This window comes from Macrosteles quadrilineatus, unplaced genomic scaffold (assembly GCF_028750875.1).
Source record: "Macrosteles quadrilineatus isolate MER2022 unplaced genomic scaffold, UCM_ALF_1.0 Scaffold_4__1_contigs__length_99947679, whole genome shotgun sequence".
NCBI lineage: Eukaryota > Metazoa > Arthropoda > Insecta > Hemiptera > Cicadellidae > Macrosteles > Macrosteles quadrilineatus.
The window spans coordinates 34,267,557-34,285,936 of NW_026542597.1; the positions used below are offsets into that span (position 1 = coordinate 34,267,557).

At 35.0% G+C, this 18,380-nt stretch overlaps 1 protein-coding gene across 1 annotated transcript in view; it reads right to left on the reverse strand.

The window, feature by feature from the left end:
• The window catches only part of LOC128991708 (bumetanide-sensitive sodium-(potassium)-chloride cotransporter-like), a 51,600-nt gene extending 33,749 nt beyond the window's left edge, over window positions 1-17,851 (reverse strand). Inside the window, exons 1-2 of the mRNA XM_054414830.1 lie at window positions 17,744-17,851; window positions 14,232-14,451 (exon numbers count right to left, since the gene is read on the reverse strand). Coding sequence (XP_054270805.1) covers window positions 14,232-14,451; window positions 17,744-17,823 — 300 coding nt within the window. The 5' untranslated portion in view covers window positions 17,824-17,851. The remainder of the gene's footprint in view (window positions 1-14,231; window positions 14,452-17,743) is intronic.
• Window positions 17,852-18,380: the final 529 nt, after the last annotated feature.

Sequence of the window (18,380 nt, forward strand, 5' to 3'; positions counted from 1 at the left end):
TGCAACTAGTGAGAAATTTTTCGAGTGAGGCAATTGTACTTTGAACTCGAGTTGCACATTATACTTTTCCTACAGTTAAAGTTACCATATAACAAATAAATTTGTGAAGAAACATAACCTATTTTTACACAGAAGTGAACTTTTAATATAACATTTAATGTGAAGTGACAAATACAACAGTACAACAGCTGACCAGCTGATTTACAGCCAGTGCTGCCAACGTATTTCGCGCGCATACGACGTTGCCTGCATGTTACGCGCTCACTATTTCGTGCCTTCGCGTTGCAAATCTGGAGTGAGACAAAGTAATTAGAGTGAAACAATGTTAACATTGTCTCACTGATGAGCGAATTGGCCACTTTGCTTTCTCAAATCAGTGAGAGAACATGTACATTGTTAGGTAACTGTAGGCAAAATATATTGCATCATTATTTAAAAACTAAGTTATTAATTACCAAATTAATTTTCATGTAAAGATAACCTCTCAAAACGACTTCCAGCTTGTTTTAAATTCTGTTAATATAAATAAGCAGCTGTTTAGTAAGTGATTCAATCATTTCGTCTAGTACGATTGTTTACTGTTCGTTACACCATCGATATGTAGAACTATTGATAAGAATGCAACAATAAGCTAAAACCATACTGAAACTTGACATAGGCCTTACCTACATGATTTCGATCAATGCGATTGCTACAATCTAAATTTGTAACTGTTTACAACGGATGATTTTTATTCCCTAGGGAATAAAATGCTTTTTACTCCCTAAATGCAAAAGACGTCACAAAAAAACAGCTGTTTTTGCTGCAGTATGACGGGAAATAAATTAAATAAAAAAAAGAGTACCTGTGTATAATATATGCTTCACAGACGACACTTCCCTTATGGTAAAAATACAGGGTTATTATAAATGATGTTCCTGATTTTGATTACAAATATTACTGGGTTAATTTGTTTCAAGACTATTTTAGTTGGTACCATTGGAAAGAAAAACTCATAAAGTTTCATTTACATTGGTTTGGGTGCATATCAGCTGTTTGTCAAGTCAATTGTTGTAAGTGTTGTGTAATGGCTGAATTTGAAGTCAGGAAAGCTTTTTGCCAGTTGGAATATTACATTAACCAATCTGTTAATAGTGTGCAACGACACTTTGGAACCAGGTTTAACGATTATCCTCCTAGTAACCACTATATTGGCAAGTGACACTTGAAATTTAAGAGAAATGGCTGCATTTGAATGTTACTTGTAATAGGGCTGAACTTAACAATGTGCTGCCTGAGATATGGAACGAGCTCGGTGGTCCGAATAATGACACACCCCTGAACTGTCCTACAAGATCTCCGGACATCACCCCCTCTGTATTTTTTTCTTGTGGGGATACATCAAAGATAAGGCGTACACACCACCATTATCAGATAGCACACTTGAGATCCAGCAATGGATTACCAATGCTAAATAGACCTAGACACATTTTTCAAAGTCTAGCAAGAGCTTGACCACTTTATTGACATCTGTCGTACCACAAGGGGTTCCCGTATCGAGCATTTACAGTTCTGTGTATCTGTGTCGAAACTTTTTGAGTTTTTCAAAAGTTGTAACCATTTCATTTCTTTGTATAACAAATAAAACTATCTTTTATGTATGTATGAAATCATGAACATCATTTGTAATAACCCTGTATTGCAGAAGCGAGGGTTTTAACTGGAAACATTATTGAGCCGTGGAATGATTGAGAACGTCTCGTTGGTAAACACGTTGAATCAATGCACAAGCACGAATTGTATTTCTAATTACATTGTTAATTGTTACTGTTACTCGATAGAGATTCAGAGCACATTTTCATCCTTGGCAGTCATATAGAGTTTTCGACATAAAATAGCAATTAGGCTTATACTGATATTAGCAAATGTCCTCATGGGAAAAGAAGAATAAAGAAGAAAAGTATTTATTAATAAAAATAAACACGTATGCCCAAAAAAGGCTACCAATGATTATAACAGCTATAAGAATGATTAATTTTGATGTTCACCATATAAATTATTTCTCATTATAGCCAATGAACGTATAATAATTTTCAAAAAGGATCTATCCTATATTGTTTCCAAAAGTTCACAAATAATTGTGATAATGTTACTCTAGAACCAATAAACAATCCAATCACCTCCATTTTCCAAATTTTGCTTTAAATATTAAAAGGTTGATTCATAAATTTGTTTCTTAGGTTGATTTCATATATAATATTGTTGGATCGAGAATTATATATTTTTTGTTTGTCTTTAAATCAACAAAATATCCACTCTTCTAGTGCCTCCCCTCAGAGGAAAGACGATGTACTTCTTCGTGGACTTCTCATGTATTACAGATTTTTCAGAAGGCGTTTGCTATAATACTTATAATTTTGTGGTGTTTTTTGTTTCTTAGAATACTATTACTGTATTGCCGGTGGCACGGCAATAAGACCCGGGGATCGATTAACGATGATAGTTTTATTTTTATGTTCCCAGAGGCCAAAAATAACATTCGTTGAAATGTATATACATGTTATTTTTATTTATTTATATCCGTAAACACGATAATTCGTGCAATTTCGGTTCAATTTTGATTAAATTAGGCATGAATGTGCAGATTATGATAAAATCGATCGATTTCGCGACCCAGCAAGATCGAGTCATGGGAGTTGTTATGGTGATTTTCAAAATGATTAACCTTTAAAAATGAAATTGACCAATAATTTTCATTGCAGCCATCATTGAGATCATATTACCAAACAATTTTGTACAGTGAAGCATTGTTGTACAATAAAAGGTAAAATAATTATAGGATCAAGGATAAAATCAAGGATAAAATAATACAACTGTACATTTCAAATTCCCATGTTAGTCTTATGGAGAAAAAGAAAACTGTTGTAGTTCGGTATATGGACATATATTTTGTTCAAATTTGCCAAAATCTTTTATCCTAAACTATTAATATTTTATTTAAACACTTTTCACTTCCCCGTAGCAGCAAACCTAAGTACTTGTAAAATCTAGTTTTTTAAAGTAATATCTGATAAGTTTAAGAAAACATTAAGCCCAATCAGACTAATTTAAATTTACTTAGTATGCAGGTTTGCTGTAGCGGTTTGACTGCGCAGAATCTAGCACAATTGTCCAAGAAACTAGAGTGAGATATATTTGACAGTGGGAGGGAAAGGTCACGACATAATAAGGTCAATGTGTAATAATTGTAGAACCGCAAATATGCGTTTACGTAAGACTTCAACTAATTACAGTACTATTTTCAGAGTCTTGGAAAACAGCCTCGGAAAAAAATTCTGTTCCTAAAGTCAGTGTACACGCTCTAGTATATGGTAAGTGGTATCATTGACTTTATATCTACACGTTCATTGACTAATGAGGCTCATATCCTCATAAGAGGGTTTATCGAAACACTACTATTACTGTCCGAAATTTACTATAATTTCATTTTCTTACATGGTTGAGGTGTCAGGCTTACGGGGTTCTCAACGGTTTGTGTTTCTTTGGTATTTTATACTTTACTACACAATAGATCACATGTAATTTCAATATGGTATATACATTTATGGGCTGTACGGTGGCCCCGGCCTTACGTGATGGAAAAACTAACACAAATCACTTTTGTTATAAAACAGTAGAATCTCAGAATACACATTTGCATCTTTACTCTCCCAACTACGAGAATAATCATGCTTGAACTAAAACGTGAATCTACCTGAAGGCCAGAACATGGATTTGCATTGATTTTCATCTAGGTAATTTTAAGATTGCAATAACGTGACTATGTTAGATACTATGCTTGTTGTGTCATTGAAGTATCAGATAGTAAGTTGAGTATTTAAAATCTACACTTTGTCTGAGGTTAATGGTGTGTACATGACAGCTAAAGAGTTAGATAGTGTCAAAGGTAAGTTACACATGTAACTCTTGAAATCCTTGAGATGAGAGTTAACTGGTTCTTACCAAACTAACGCGGTTAAGTAATTTGAAAACTTTGGTTATTTTAGCATTGATTACAACACGCCAAATATCTGATACACACCTTTGCATCCTCTAAAAGGCCGCTGCGAAAAGTGGCAACGTCGCAGACCAGGCAAAAGATTTATAATGGGAGCGTATATGCAATGTTTATGTTAAAGCGTTTGTTATTCCTGCTATTACCGCAACAGACCGGCCGGCGCGACGTTGCCACACCTCAACGCTGCGGCCTTGTATTAGACGCTATGCTTTATACTGTTTTGATTTTTCACACTCGTTATGCTTTCTCGAACTTAAGAGTTTCAACCCAACACACAATGGTAAAGACACAAACATACCAGGAGAAAGGATGATAAAGCCTGATTTGTGGTAGAAGCATGGATTAAATCATAGCCTCCTAAAGGCCGTAGAGTTGGTTCGTGGCAATATCACATGGACCGGCGTATTGCCATAATAATAAAAGTAAAAACAAACATGTTAAACACTGTAAACGTAAGCAATGTGCAGAATCTCCATTATGTATCAGTACAACAGCTGTTTTGGTAGGCCGGAATTGCGGCGTTGCCACTTTTTTTCGCCGCCGTCTTTATATCAGACTCTCGCCCATTAATAAATACACCATTATTAATATCTAATTCGTTATGATCATGATAATGAATTTTTTATGTTTAAGTAAAATTGACGACATTGTTAATAGTTGTGTAATTTTGATCGAGGTAATATATGAGAGATTGGCGGAAACCACAAAGAATGTTTAAACTTACTAAAACAATTGAATAATAAAAAAAATCGATTAAGGTTATACGGGTACACTGGTTTGAAAATGAACCCAGCATGTTCTGAACCAGCTGATTTATAGCTTGTAACAAAGTTGTAATTCAATAATCATCAACAATCATTTCACAATCATCAACAATCTTCGTTCATTCATTTTCGCCATACAGTACGTGCCCTTGGCCCATTGTTACGAAAATCTCTAATCTGACGATCAAATATATACAACCAAACCCACGCAATTAAGTGTGAAACGCAAATATGGAAAAATGTTCTTGGTCCGTAGGTAATTAAGAATAAGAATACATAGCATTCATAATACATACATAACATACATATTGTTTTGTTTTATGGTAACTCAATAGCACTTCGGGGGTTTATATGTTTTTTTTTTCTTTTCGTTACCACAAACCCCAATCAATCTTTACTTTCAAAAGGCCCACCTCAGAACTCCTGACTGAACTAACACCGACCTAACACAACGTTTGACAATAGATAGCCGAACACAGTTTTAACAACAAATAACTTAGTTTGTAAGGTAAGTTCAATCGTAATTCAGTTAATGACATTAAATTACAACGCGGCGAATACTTGGAAACCATTATGTTGTAATGAGTATTCTGGGAAAATTCATGACCGATCATTTCCCAGTAACTGCAGTAGTCGCTGAAGCTGGAACTGTTTAGTCGGAAGTGTTGACAAATCAGCTGATAAGAAACAGCTGATAACAAAGCAACCTGTAATATTACTCAGCATAGCGAAGCATTGCTGAATGCTGAATCGCTGCTACGTGCTCCGACTGCTTGGAGATAGCACGTAGCCGAATGCAACTGGTTTTCATTACTTCCTTGATTTAAACTTCTTTGATTAGAAAAATCATTATATTTTTCATTCATCATAGTCCAGACGAACAAAGGGGTTTGGCAAATGGCCATCTTTGGTTGGTTGGGACTTTGAGATACAGTAGTTTAATATAAAAAAGTTTTAGAAGTCAAAATTAGCCCAAATTGTGTCTTTTGGAAAATATCCCAAAATTACTTAAAAGGATTTTAGTGTAGAAACCTGTAAATTCGTAGCTGCAAAATTTGAAAGGTTGCGTAAATAATTTAGGCGATATTACTTGCCTAAGAAATTAAAACACGTTCAATTTTAAATAAAAATCAAATCAACCTATTTTATCCATATATATATATATATATATATATATATATATATATATATATAAAATGGAAGTAAAACGCGTAAAAATAAGCTAATTTAAAACCAATCTGATCGCACTTCTATCATATTACCGTAGACCTGTAAAATCAGGACTTACAATTAAAGCCTAAACAGTGTTTAAGGAAATGCAGAGTGCAAAAGGCCAGATATGTTTGACATCAGTTTCATCTTTACCCTATTTGGCCATTTGGTCTTGGATTTTATATAATGCCTATTATGAAAATACAACTAAGGCCAAACCTACAACTGATAGAGCTAGTAGATTCCTATCATCATTTTTCAATTTTTACTACTTGCTTTTAGCTTTAAAAATAATGCATGTATCTTACTTTTCCGTGAAGTTAAATTGCTAAAATATATTACTGTTTTTCGAACGACAGTACCCAATACAAATATTTTTAATACTTTTTTATTAATAGCAAATCGATTGAAAAACTTGCTATATATCAATAAAGTATTGTTTAATAGTTATCAACAAGTTCTAAGAGTCAATTGCTTGCACAATTTGTGTTAAAAATACCATAACTGTAAAAAAAAACCTCTTCCCAATTAGTAGTACTATTTGATTCGTGGCTGTTAGTAACATAACCTTCAAACGTTAAAGGTTATTTTATACGGCATTGGTTTTCAACAATGAGTGGCTAACAGCTGTTTAGTTGTGCTGAATGATCGTTGACATGTCAAGCTCAACAACATCTGTGTAAAGTGTAATCTCAACTCTAAAAAACACTTCATTCAATAATTCTCTCCATACTCTTTTCCTTGGTGTCGCTCAATAATTATTGTTGAAAATCCCAGGTCTGTTATCTCAATTGATTCTTGAAAAGGTACTTAGTGAATTTCCTGTCTAAGAATACGTTACACTTGTAAACGATTGAAATATTTATCAATGAAAAGTATGAATCTGGTACTTTAAATTTATATGTCATGTGGAGTGCTTAAGTAAATAGTCAGCTGTTTGAAAAATAATTTACGCCACACTACATTATTTTGATGAACTTCCCACGCAAGTATTTAGTCCAGAAAACAGCTGTTTGCCGCCAGCTTATTCAAATGGGGTTTCATTGCGTACTACTGTGCTGCAATGAGTTTTACCGGACACCAATCAGCTGATTGTACTGTATTTAGTATTTAGGTGGCAATGAGGAGTTATAAACAAAAACATAACCTCTCAATGACTAGTGATTTTTAGTCCTTAGTTGGTGGAAATATTAGGATTTGTACAGATTTAGTAGTATGGCGTAAACTATCGTACGTCACTCGTCCAAAATGTGTGTACCGGACTCGTATGGTAATCCCGTGCGAGACGAACCACACTCGTCCGGTAAACACTTATTTTCAGGACTAGTAACGTAATATACTATTGCCAATACACAGCTGTTACCAGCTGTCTCATTCAAATTTAGTTTAGTTCAATAGGGTCAATTTTTACCCTTGGCTGGATAGAAAACGAATTTTGGAACAGAAACGGTATGGATCATAAAAATAAACAAATAACGTAACTGGCTCAAAAGTACTACGGTTTGTATTATTATTTAAACTAGAGGTCGTCCAGTGGTCGAAAACTCAACCATAAAATGTACAGACCTCTCTATTTTAACCCCACACTGTAATTTATTCTATTTGTTTTGATTTTCTGTTTATATTTCATCGTTATTTTGTCACCAGCATGGCAACTCATAAGACCCATGTTAGTTTTTTTTATTTTTAAATTCATTTTTTGTGCTTATTTTGAGCCTATTTTAATTTGATTCTGCACATCTATAGACAAATATCTTTCTATCAGTATAGGTAGATTTTCCCTGCGATGCACACGAGCTGAGAAAAAAGGTTTTCAGGAAACATGCTTGCCTAATAATATATAAAGGAAGGAACTGTCAACTTCACCCCAAAAATGGTGCAAAAATTATTTGTATTTGCAGCAAACTCCCTTAGTGATCCTACTTTAAAAATAGTGAAAGAACTTCGTGTAGTATTTAATTTCAGAGTCAAAATATTCGCTAGTATCGAGTTCTATTTTCTATTCTTATAAAAAATATAATGGTAGAGTGCGTTTTGAGGGCGAGCTAATCATATGCAAAGAGGGCGCACACCCGACTAGGTTCGCTGCCAGCGCGGATTGCCGTCTGAATAGCTAAATGGATGAAACTTGACCTCGCCACGAGACCTCGATTTGGCCTGAGTAAATCAAGAACTTGATTATTTCACCTGAAGTTCATCCATTCAAGTGTATCTTGTATCTAATCAAACCTGTATCTTGACAAGTCAGTTGGGTGTTGCATAATTGGAGTAAAAATAGCTTTCCATGGAACAGGAGATATTTTGACGAAGCCGACACATTAGGCAAACATTATTGAATGACGAGAGATGGATGGAGGAGTTGACAGCTTTGTTAAGTATCATCTTTAACAATAATTATCAATTGAGATGGAGGGTGGGACGCCACCTAGGTGCGTATTTTAACCCAAACATGAGTGAAGAGTGGTGTAGGATGATCTGTGTAGCTTTACTGACTAAGATCAGCTGTTTCATTAGCCAGGATCATTTCCCAATGATCAGGGACAGCTGGGTCCATTTCGAACCGTCAAAAAGCTACTGAATTTTCTCAGGGTCGAACCGCCAACCTTTTGTTTGTTAGGCGAGCCTAACAATGATTTTAGGGCCTCTCAGCTCACCGGCAGTCACTATCTGGTTCTTTAGGATATTTTATATTAGCGTGTTTTATTTTATACATTATTTTAGATATAATTGATTTTAGGACCGTTTATTTTAGCCCAAAGATCTAGGACAGCCGTTGACTCAAGTTATTGATGAGGATGGCCAAGTCTAGTTTCGAGCATTCGGGCAGTTAAACAGATTTTGACTTTTTTAGGATTGAACTTGCAAGCTTCTAACTGCTCATCACTTTCATCGCCCTCTCTGCTACCCAACCATATCCCTAGGTTACGACCAAAAGATAAGTAATTTGGCACAACCTAATTGCCTTACATCTAATTTTAAGGACAGATAAAAAATTCAGAATCCTTTTTTAGTAGACAGGATATGTTAAAGTGACTGATTATTGAACTGTCCCGTACCAGCACGGCATTTACCTTTAAAGTAAAAGCATGAAGTTTGACTTTAAAATTGTAAAAAAACTAAAATTATTTATTTTATTAGGCTACTTAAAAAAATTGGTTGAAACTTGTAATGACAACGTCTAAAACGTTTAAATCGAGTTTCATAAAAATATCCCCAAGAGGCTTGAAGTTATTTGTTTTTTATTTATTATAAGACTGAGATTCCGTATTATGGCTAAATAACCTTAATCGAAAAATATTACCTACTGGATATTTCCGCCATACCGTATTTTGGAATGCAAAATCTGGTTCCGCAAATTACGTCACGCATTTTTATGTACCCAGTTTATGGGCAATTTTAAAAATAACATCAGTGTCGTTTTAAAAATACTGACTTGATTTTTTTAGGGTCCCAACTAAACCGATTTAAGAATACTAGATTAACACGATCCACTGATTTCTACGCATAGACATACTTTTGTTGATGAATTGTCACGGGCTTATCAAGATCTTCTTTTACACAATCTTATGGAAACAATTGTTGATAAGGCGGCCTCATTACACCGCCATAGAAAATACATTAGCACGTCTGCGATAGTAGGTCAGTGTTACTACGCAATAGGTATAGTAGATACATAAAACATTATTTTTTTAGAATTTCTGATATTTTATGCCCTTTGAGAATCAGACAAATGAACGCCGTAAGCTCATGTATAATACATAATAAGTTACTTCACTGTTCACACAAAAAAATGCTTTATCAGATTTATATCAAAACTTAAAACACAAATGTTAACTAGAGAATAATTGACACTCTTAAAAGAGACTCCATCAAACCCGCTAAGTTAAGCCAGTAGCTTTTAAGTCAAAGCTCTTAGGTTATTCGAAAGTAATCTAGTCTTTTCAGTAGGGATCAGCTGTCTTTAAACATTGAGATTTTGATTAATAATGTCTCTGGATAAAAAAAAAAACTACTTATTTTAGTTAGTAAAAAACTACAAATCTATTCTACATTAATCCAGCATTCATATTAAACTTAAATGAGCAACCAAGTGTGCATTAATGTCTAAAAGGATTTATATTGATTGATTTCACTGAGGTGTTTTATCAAACTCCAATAGTTTTATCTTGGTAGCAACTCAAAGCTAACAACATCTAACTCCTACACATAATCAACATCTACTACTGACGCGCGTGTTCCACACAATCAATCAATTAAACAATTAATAGGCCTACTGGTAATGTACCTTAATCAGCCGATCACAGATCAGTATCTCTTGAAGAGTCCCTGTGGGAACTGTTAATGGGGATTAGATTATGGTATCTACAATCCTAAAATGCTATAAGAGAGGAAACCAGGTCCATGACGTAGGAAATGGTGAAGGAAGTAGTAAGGCTAGGAGTGCAGAGTGTGGTAACTGTCTGTGGCATTTATGTATCTGCAATTCTAAAATGGTATAGGGAAGGAGGGCAAACAGGTCCACGACGTAGGGAGTGGTGAAGGAAGTAGTGAAGGTGAGCAGTGTGGAGTTTGAGAGTGGATTAATGTATCTGCAATACTAAACTGCTCTCAGAGTAAACTAATGATTTTCCCCTAGCAAAGCTCGGTCCCCAGTTACTTAATTTGTTATTTTCGGAGATGATTTCTTTAATATGTAAAGAAGGACGACAAGAATTAATTTAAGATTTTATTTGCTAGTCAAGTTACTATTCCGAAATTTGTCCTTTCTTCGAATATGAAATTATATATGCACTCGAAATCTTATTGTTCCTTCTATAACCAATTCCTTCTATAACGATTTCCTCCAATCAGCTGTTTCATGCGTTCAAGTTTGAAAGTTTAGAGCACAATTTTTTAGCTCAATCGATTCTGTGACGAAGGCGTGATCGCACCCCACTGGTACAGGTGCAGAGGGGATGTTGTAGAACCGGACGACGATGCAAATGTGCGGCTGTCCGGTCACTCCGGCCGCACTGGTCAGCGCTATCTCGAGCGGAAATCCGCGAACCAGATTGCGAATCGCTAAACACACGCGGAATTACATGCCAATTTACCAAGGTAGCCAACCTTTGTCGACCGCACATAGAGAGGTTATCTGTGTCTACAGTAAAATATATTTATGTCGTATTTAGTCATTTATTTGTTTCTCGGTAAAAGTGTCAAATGACTTTCATGGTTGTTGTTGTAAATAAGAAGTAAAACATGAAGAAAACGCAATGATTTTAATGATAATAAACTTTTCCAATCACAAACTAAATGATTGAAAATGATCCATAAGTTATTTATCCAACACGAAAATATAACTTTATACAGTAAAAAAGATTTAATGGTTTTCGATAGGTCGGTTCGAATTTGGCTCGGTCAAAAGTTGGTGTAAAAAGAAACCGTGGTCAGTAGTGCACTTTGCACTTTGCACTTTGCAATTTCTTTTGTAAAACTGGCTCTGATTTTAATATGGGAATGTAATGTTTCTTGTTCAATCAATGGTAGCCTGGTTATAATAGGTGATACAGTACCTTTGACTATTGTTAGAATCAATATCTAAATACCAATACTGTATCCTGGTTATTTATTTATTTAGATGACAATACTACATTACAGGCATAGAGCCCAATTACAATGCAGCATTAAAGTTAAAGTCCATTTGAGAAAGTCCATGCAGTCTAATTAGTAGGTTGTTAAAACAGTAAACAGCTGATTTTAAAGAACTATCTTCAAAAGTATGCCATGTTGAAACAAAAACAGCTGTTTTCAATACGTTGCGGTGTAGGTAAAGTAACTCTTTTCCTTTTTAAGGTGAAAAAAACAGCTGGGTTCGAGGTTATCTGCTGTAAATTTTTGTGACTTCAAATGGATTTCTTCGAATATAAACCCTGTTAACTATCTTGTATAAGCCTTAGTCCATATCACCAGTGACAACCAGATATTACGTATTAACCGCCCGCATTGTTTGGATCTACAGATCTCTTACCAGTTCGATCAAGTCAATTTGCTCAATTTATTCAGACGCTTTCCTTCACGCCATCCCATCAGATCCAGTGCCATCTAGATACTAGAGAAACAACCAGATTGAACCGAGATGTAATTTGACCATTATTTGATCTCATTGATTATGTCCGATTTATATCTGTGTCATAATGGAAGCAATTCTATTGTATTAGTCACAGGAAATCTCTAAAGGCCTGTGCGATCTGCTGTCATTGTCTTTACATTGAAACAGACAGGTTATTGCGAAGAATAACCTGCATTTAAGTGAAAACCATGGACACTCGCAGAAAACTAAATCTATATACTCTATATAGCTATGGTAAAAGCATGTAAAATGCATGCAAAAAAGTAAAATAACTAAATCCTCAATAAATACTAAATTATATCAGAAAAAGTTCCTGTTAGGGAAGTGATGCAAAGTTTTTGATTCGGCCTGATTTTGCATGCAATGATTTGCACCCTAATTTTTATTTTGTACTTGTTTTAACTATTTTAAAATCTTTATAAAGATTGAAAAGACAACTGAATAACACCTATATTGCAATAGTACGTCGACACGAAAAATAAGATCATTTATGGCTTCATATTATATTATTTATGAATTGTTTTTGGAACTTAACATAACACAATTACTATAACACAATACCATAACACTGAATTGTTTTCTCTCAAAATAATCTCGTTCACGACATCAATTCGTTAAAAATAACATATGACGTTTTCTATTTCAAGCTCTTCGACGTCAACTTCTTCAGAAATCGCCGTTCTATGTTATGATTGTCTAGGTTAAATAGCATACCGCAACAATGTCATGACAAGGAAAGTTCTAGTACAATACACACGAATGAAGCAACCAAGCTTGACGTAGCGGTAAAACAGAAAACAATAATTCATCATGGTAAAGGGTTCGGCTAAAGGCTAAAGATGCCTCATTTATTTTGATATTTGCGACGACAATGGTTTGAGAAAAACCAATCAATTATTCATTTTGTGATTGTGGGAATCACATTTTTTATGAATAACAAAGAGATCACGTATTTTTTTCTGTACATCTTTAAATCGTACTTTCTTTTTTTAATAGAATTTAGATATCACAGCTTTCAGGCGGATTAAAAAATGTCTATAAAGGTTGACTTTTAATTTAGGATTTCCTATGAAGACATCAAATTCACAACTACTCTACATATCAAAGTGGATACAGCTTCTCTTGTTTTGTAGATACTTCTACAATGGATATTATGATTTGTATACTTCACCGATTGCTTTTAAACTCACTGGAAAGGGTGAGAAAAATATTGCATGTGATGGTTATTACTGCTCCCCTGTTTAGAGTTTCCATCTAGTGGGGCACGCGATTATTATAAACTTGGACAGCCAAGCGAATTAGTCTCATCACCTAACCTAACGCAAAATTTCCTGAGGTCTTTTACTAACGTGGCAATGGTTTCTAAAAAACTAAATACCTAAATAATTATCGGAGTTACACCATTTTCCTTATATTGCGATGGATCAAGAGAAGGTTATTAAGGATTTTAAAATGGCATTAGAAAATCAATAACGTATCATTATCGGTATGGAACAAATTGTCTAAAGAGATATTTTCAGAATTAGGATTTTTCTGAGTAATACCATTGTAATAATTATGGGGCTACCTTGGGAAAGGCCTTACGGTAGGTTATGCAGCATTGGATAAAATAATAAGATAATCCCCGAAGTATAAAAGTATTCACTTATCAAACTATACCCAAAATTTGTTATAGGAGTTGCAACTTTTCGGAGTACCTTTGTTGGCTGAAGAGCGGGGTTATCGAGAACTTTCAAAAAGTATCAGACAATAAATAACCGTATCATTGTCATTCAAACTGCAACGAATTCTTTCCGAAGTTACTACTTTTCGAAGCAGCGATTTTTCGGAGTAGTGTCTTTTCAGAGTACCTTTGTTGGCTGAAGAGCGGATTGTGGAGAACTTTCAAAAAGTACCAGACAATAACTTAAGTATCATTGCAGTAAAAAAAACTACAACGAATTCTTTTCTGAGCTACGAATTTTTGGAGTTGCGACTTTTCTAAGTTGGTACCTTTGTTGGCTGAAGAGTGGGTTGTGTTGTGGGGAACTTTTAAATTGACTAACGTATTTTTGTCATTCCAAAACAAGTATCATGTTCGGAGTTACGACTTTGCTGATCCTCTTACCTTGTGATGGCCCGTCGGCGGGTTGTGCAGCTCGTCCAGGGTAGGTCTGTAGACGGCCTGGATGGACAGGATGTTCCTGTAGTTGTCTAGCCGAGGGAGAGCCTCCCTAGTGATGTGTCGGAAACTCCTGGTGTAATTTCCTGGAACATCATCCTCGTCCTCGGTCCCCGAAGCAGCATCGTCGTCCGTCACCCCGCCGTCCACCCGGTCCACACGGAACCTGCAATGGAGTCGTGAGATGAAGAACAATCATTCTGACATGATTCTTCTTCGTGCTCCAGTAGAAGACCACTAAAGTTAATCTTCTTCAGATTAGATTGAAATGACAACTACGGATATTGAAGTGGAAACACCAGCTGCTGTAGTCTATACATAATACCATTATTCACTATCGCCAAAACTAGAACAAAAATGATCCGATTTTTATTAAATTTAGTTTAGACGAGGCTTTACATTTAGTACAAATTTTACACCTCTTGTACCTTTCTACAACGATGTCACTTTATCCAGTCAAAACATTGTCTTCATTTTGACAGACCGCTTTTAAGAAGTTATCGTTTTAACCAATCGGAATAAAACACGGATGCTGAGAATTCGTCTTTTCTAAATTAATTTTATTGGAACTCGTAAAACTCCAATCACCATTTTACTTAAACAAGTATTTGATTTCTTTTCTATATTGGGATCATTTTTAGACTTTCTAGAGTTTTTGTTTTGTTAAAAGAATTTATGAATACTGTACAGCTGGATTCTATGTTGAAGCACGTCCACCTGTTTTGAGATGACCGGAAGGTAAAGGGAGTGTTGATACTACTTTATAGTCATGAGAAACTCAAATTCCATATGAGTCTGAAGGGTTGACATTTTAACAGTCAACCTTCCCCGACTATCATCATAGGTCATATTCTTTTTTAGACAATCCTTGCGTATTTTTAGCTGAATGTGAATACAAGATAGGTGGAATGGAGTAAGAATATCTATGTAGTTTTTACAGTCAAAGCTTTTACTGACTAAGATCAGCTGTTTTTTTAAGTCAGCACCATTAAAATCCCAATGATAAAAGCATAAAAGGCAGTGACATTGCATTGTAAATAGTGAATAGTTGCAGCGTGCTTAAGCAAATAGTTGAAAAATATATTTCTAAATAATCAACTCAACACTTAAAACTCAGGGGAGAAGAAGAGCTGTTCCGGTGAGTTGAGAAAGGTGTAAATTAAAGTGAAATGTATTCCAGTTTGAACGCTATGCTCTAACCTACTTGCGATAATCAGTGTCCAATAAACAATTACTCTAACCATGATTATTCGTCAAGATCGTCAAGACGAGAGATTAACCTACAAGTTTATATATGCTGTAAACTGAGTGGTTATGTTACTCGCCTAGTAATTCGAAGGTCACCGGTTCGGTCCAGAGATAAGTAGCTTTATGATGGTTCAAAACTGGACCCAGCACCCAGCTCTCCTTGATCATTGGGTTTTCAGATGCTCCTGAACATATGAGATTTGGAAGAAACAGCTGATCTTGGCAATATCAAATCGACATGGCCATCTTATCCCATTCTTAATCCTGCATTCATACACAAGGTTTATGCGGCTGTCAGTAATGAATTGATTTAGGTTCATAGTGGAGCATCGGTGGCAGAAGTTGTATTTACGTCGTAAAATTGAATTCGTATTTTTTTTCTTATCATAATTAACCAGCAGTTTTTTAATGCGTAAATTCTTAAGAAAAAGTACGATTTTCCAACTTAACGTTTGAATAGTGCGTCTCAACCAACTACATACATTGGGAATTTTTTGTATCAATTAAACACTGTTAGGTACTTACAGAGTTATCGTCCTTATGGACCAGATGAACTACCCCGCCCCCCCCCCCCTGGGGTCTCATCCGGTGCTAAAAGACTTTTTATTATTTCTTGTTAATTACCGACATTTAAAACTGTTTATGCTATCAAAACAATATACTTCTAAACCTAAAACCCATTAAGTTCAATAGGTAGTTCTAGAACTAATTAGTAAAGGTTTAATTGTAAGATCGACTCTAAAATAATACAGATACATTAGTCACATAAAAACACTCAAACACAAATGTGACTAATGTGAAACATGAATAAAACTAGGTTTACCTTGTCTAAATAAGTATGTGTTTGTTCTTACACAAATGTCATATTTTTACTTGCTAATTTTAATTTTAATTTAAATAAGGTTATACATCCTTTGGAGGGTGGGTTTTCGTCGGCAGCCCTTTGCAGTTTTTGCAAGAGGGCAAGATGCTGTTTTGAAAGGGCAAAAAGGGAAAGTTCCTCTCGCCCCATTTACACTCTTGCCAATTCACTTACACTCTCAAATTGCGGACAGATATTGAATAGCAAACACTGAACGTGTGCTAAAACTGATCGTCTTTACATCAAAAATTGGCCAGGTTCAATGTAAAATCGTAGCAGTATCCAAAAATTAATGTTCCTGGACTCTTTCAAAATACACTTAATCCGTTAAAATAATATGTAGTTTACGTGCAAAAAATTTAGGTTATATGTAATTGACTCTTAATTCTTACTGAACAATTCTAAAGATATATCGGTGTCTTTGGGGGGTTTCTTTTTTATATGATTTTAATTTTCTTATCATTTAGACAGACTTGAGGCCTAATTCATGTATTTTTTGGATAGTAAGTTATAGCCTAGTTATATTTTTTGTAAATACTGCACTTTAAGAATAATGAGTACGGTAAAGTTGTACAGAAAAGATTTTATCAATCAAAAACAATATTATAAAAAAGAAATTCCTGATTAGACTACCTTTTTGAACATTTTATTTTTTTACTGACAAACTATTTTGACGCCTAGGTTTTTGGGAACTGTCATCGTATCGGAGATTCATTTGGCATCAAATAAAAAAACCCAGGGTTTGTAATTTTCTCTCAGAGGTGTAGTTTTGTGTCAGTATTTGCTCTTTCGACCAAAAGGTACTAAACGCGTGTTCTGTATTTTATACGTGTACTAAGGACCGAAATGTGGCTTTACTATGTATGAAATAAGAAACCTAGAAACAGTTTTCCAGAAGTTAAAAAAAATAATTAATTCCATATTGGCCCACTGCGACAACGTTCTAAAAACATGGGTTTAAAATAAAACTAGCACTTTTTGGTTAATCCTATTTTATTTCGAATGGATACTTGTGCAAGGTAAGATTATATCTGTAAATGTTTTAGTACTCTACGCTTAATTGTTATCTGCCCATCCAAAAATCGTCAGGTATTTAGAAGGTCACAATCGTCCCACACATCTGGTGTTTAGCGGGTCCCAAAAACCACCCTCTTCACCCCAGGGTTGTAAAATTGTTTTGTTCCACCCCAAATCACGATATTCGTAGATATTCTTTATTTGTGCTTTATGTAGGTGTTTTAGTAGAGGTAAAACCGAGAACAAAGATGCTGAGCCACAAAGTCAACTCCTGATTCAGAAATCATTCAAATTATAAATTAACCGTATCCTTAAACAATTATAATATTACCTGTGCTCCATCTCCACCATTGGAATGTCCCACGATGCATGTTTCTCCTGTTTGTCAGATTCACGAGGCTGCACAGCCATTTCACACACACAACGCGGCACCGGCACTCCGTAGTCCGCACTGTGCCAACTGTTCAACAAGTGTCACTCGCATCGCATCGTTCGATACGTCGATACATCGAGTATTCGATATATACGATTGTTTGGTAGAGGCTATGTCTACGTGAGTAAAGGAAAATATCATCATACGAACGCCGTTTTTAATGAGCTAAAAATGGTTTACAACTGAAATTATGCATAAGCTGTTATCTACGGGCTTCGCCCCGTTTGACTTCATAAGTATTAATAAAACTATTGATTGGTTGTAAAGCTGAAATAAACAAAACCGAATACAGTAATACAAACAAATGATCACACCTGATTTAAATAAGGTAATAGAACGAAATAATAGCATACAAATAAGTACAGCTGGGGTATTTTTAAAATTAGGTAGGCCTGGAAAGTTCCCTTTGGAAAGCAATTACGACCTTAAAGGGCAATTTATAATATAATGGATATTTGGAGATATAATGGAGAGTTTTGCGCAAGGTTTCTCGTCATGACGAACATTTAAAGTGTGTGGTTTATGGGGGTGTGAC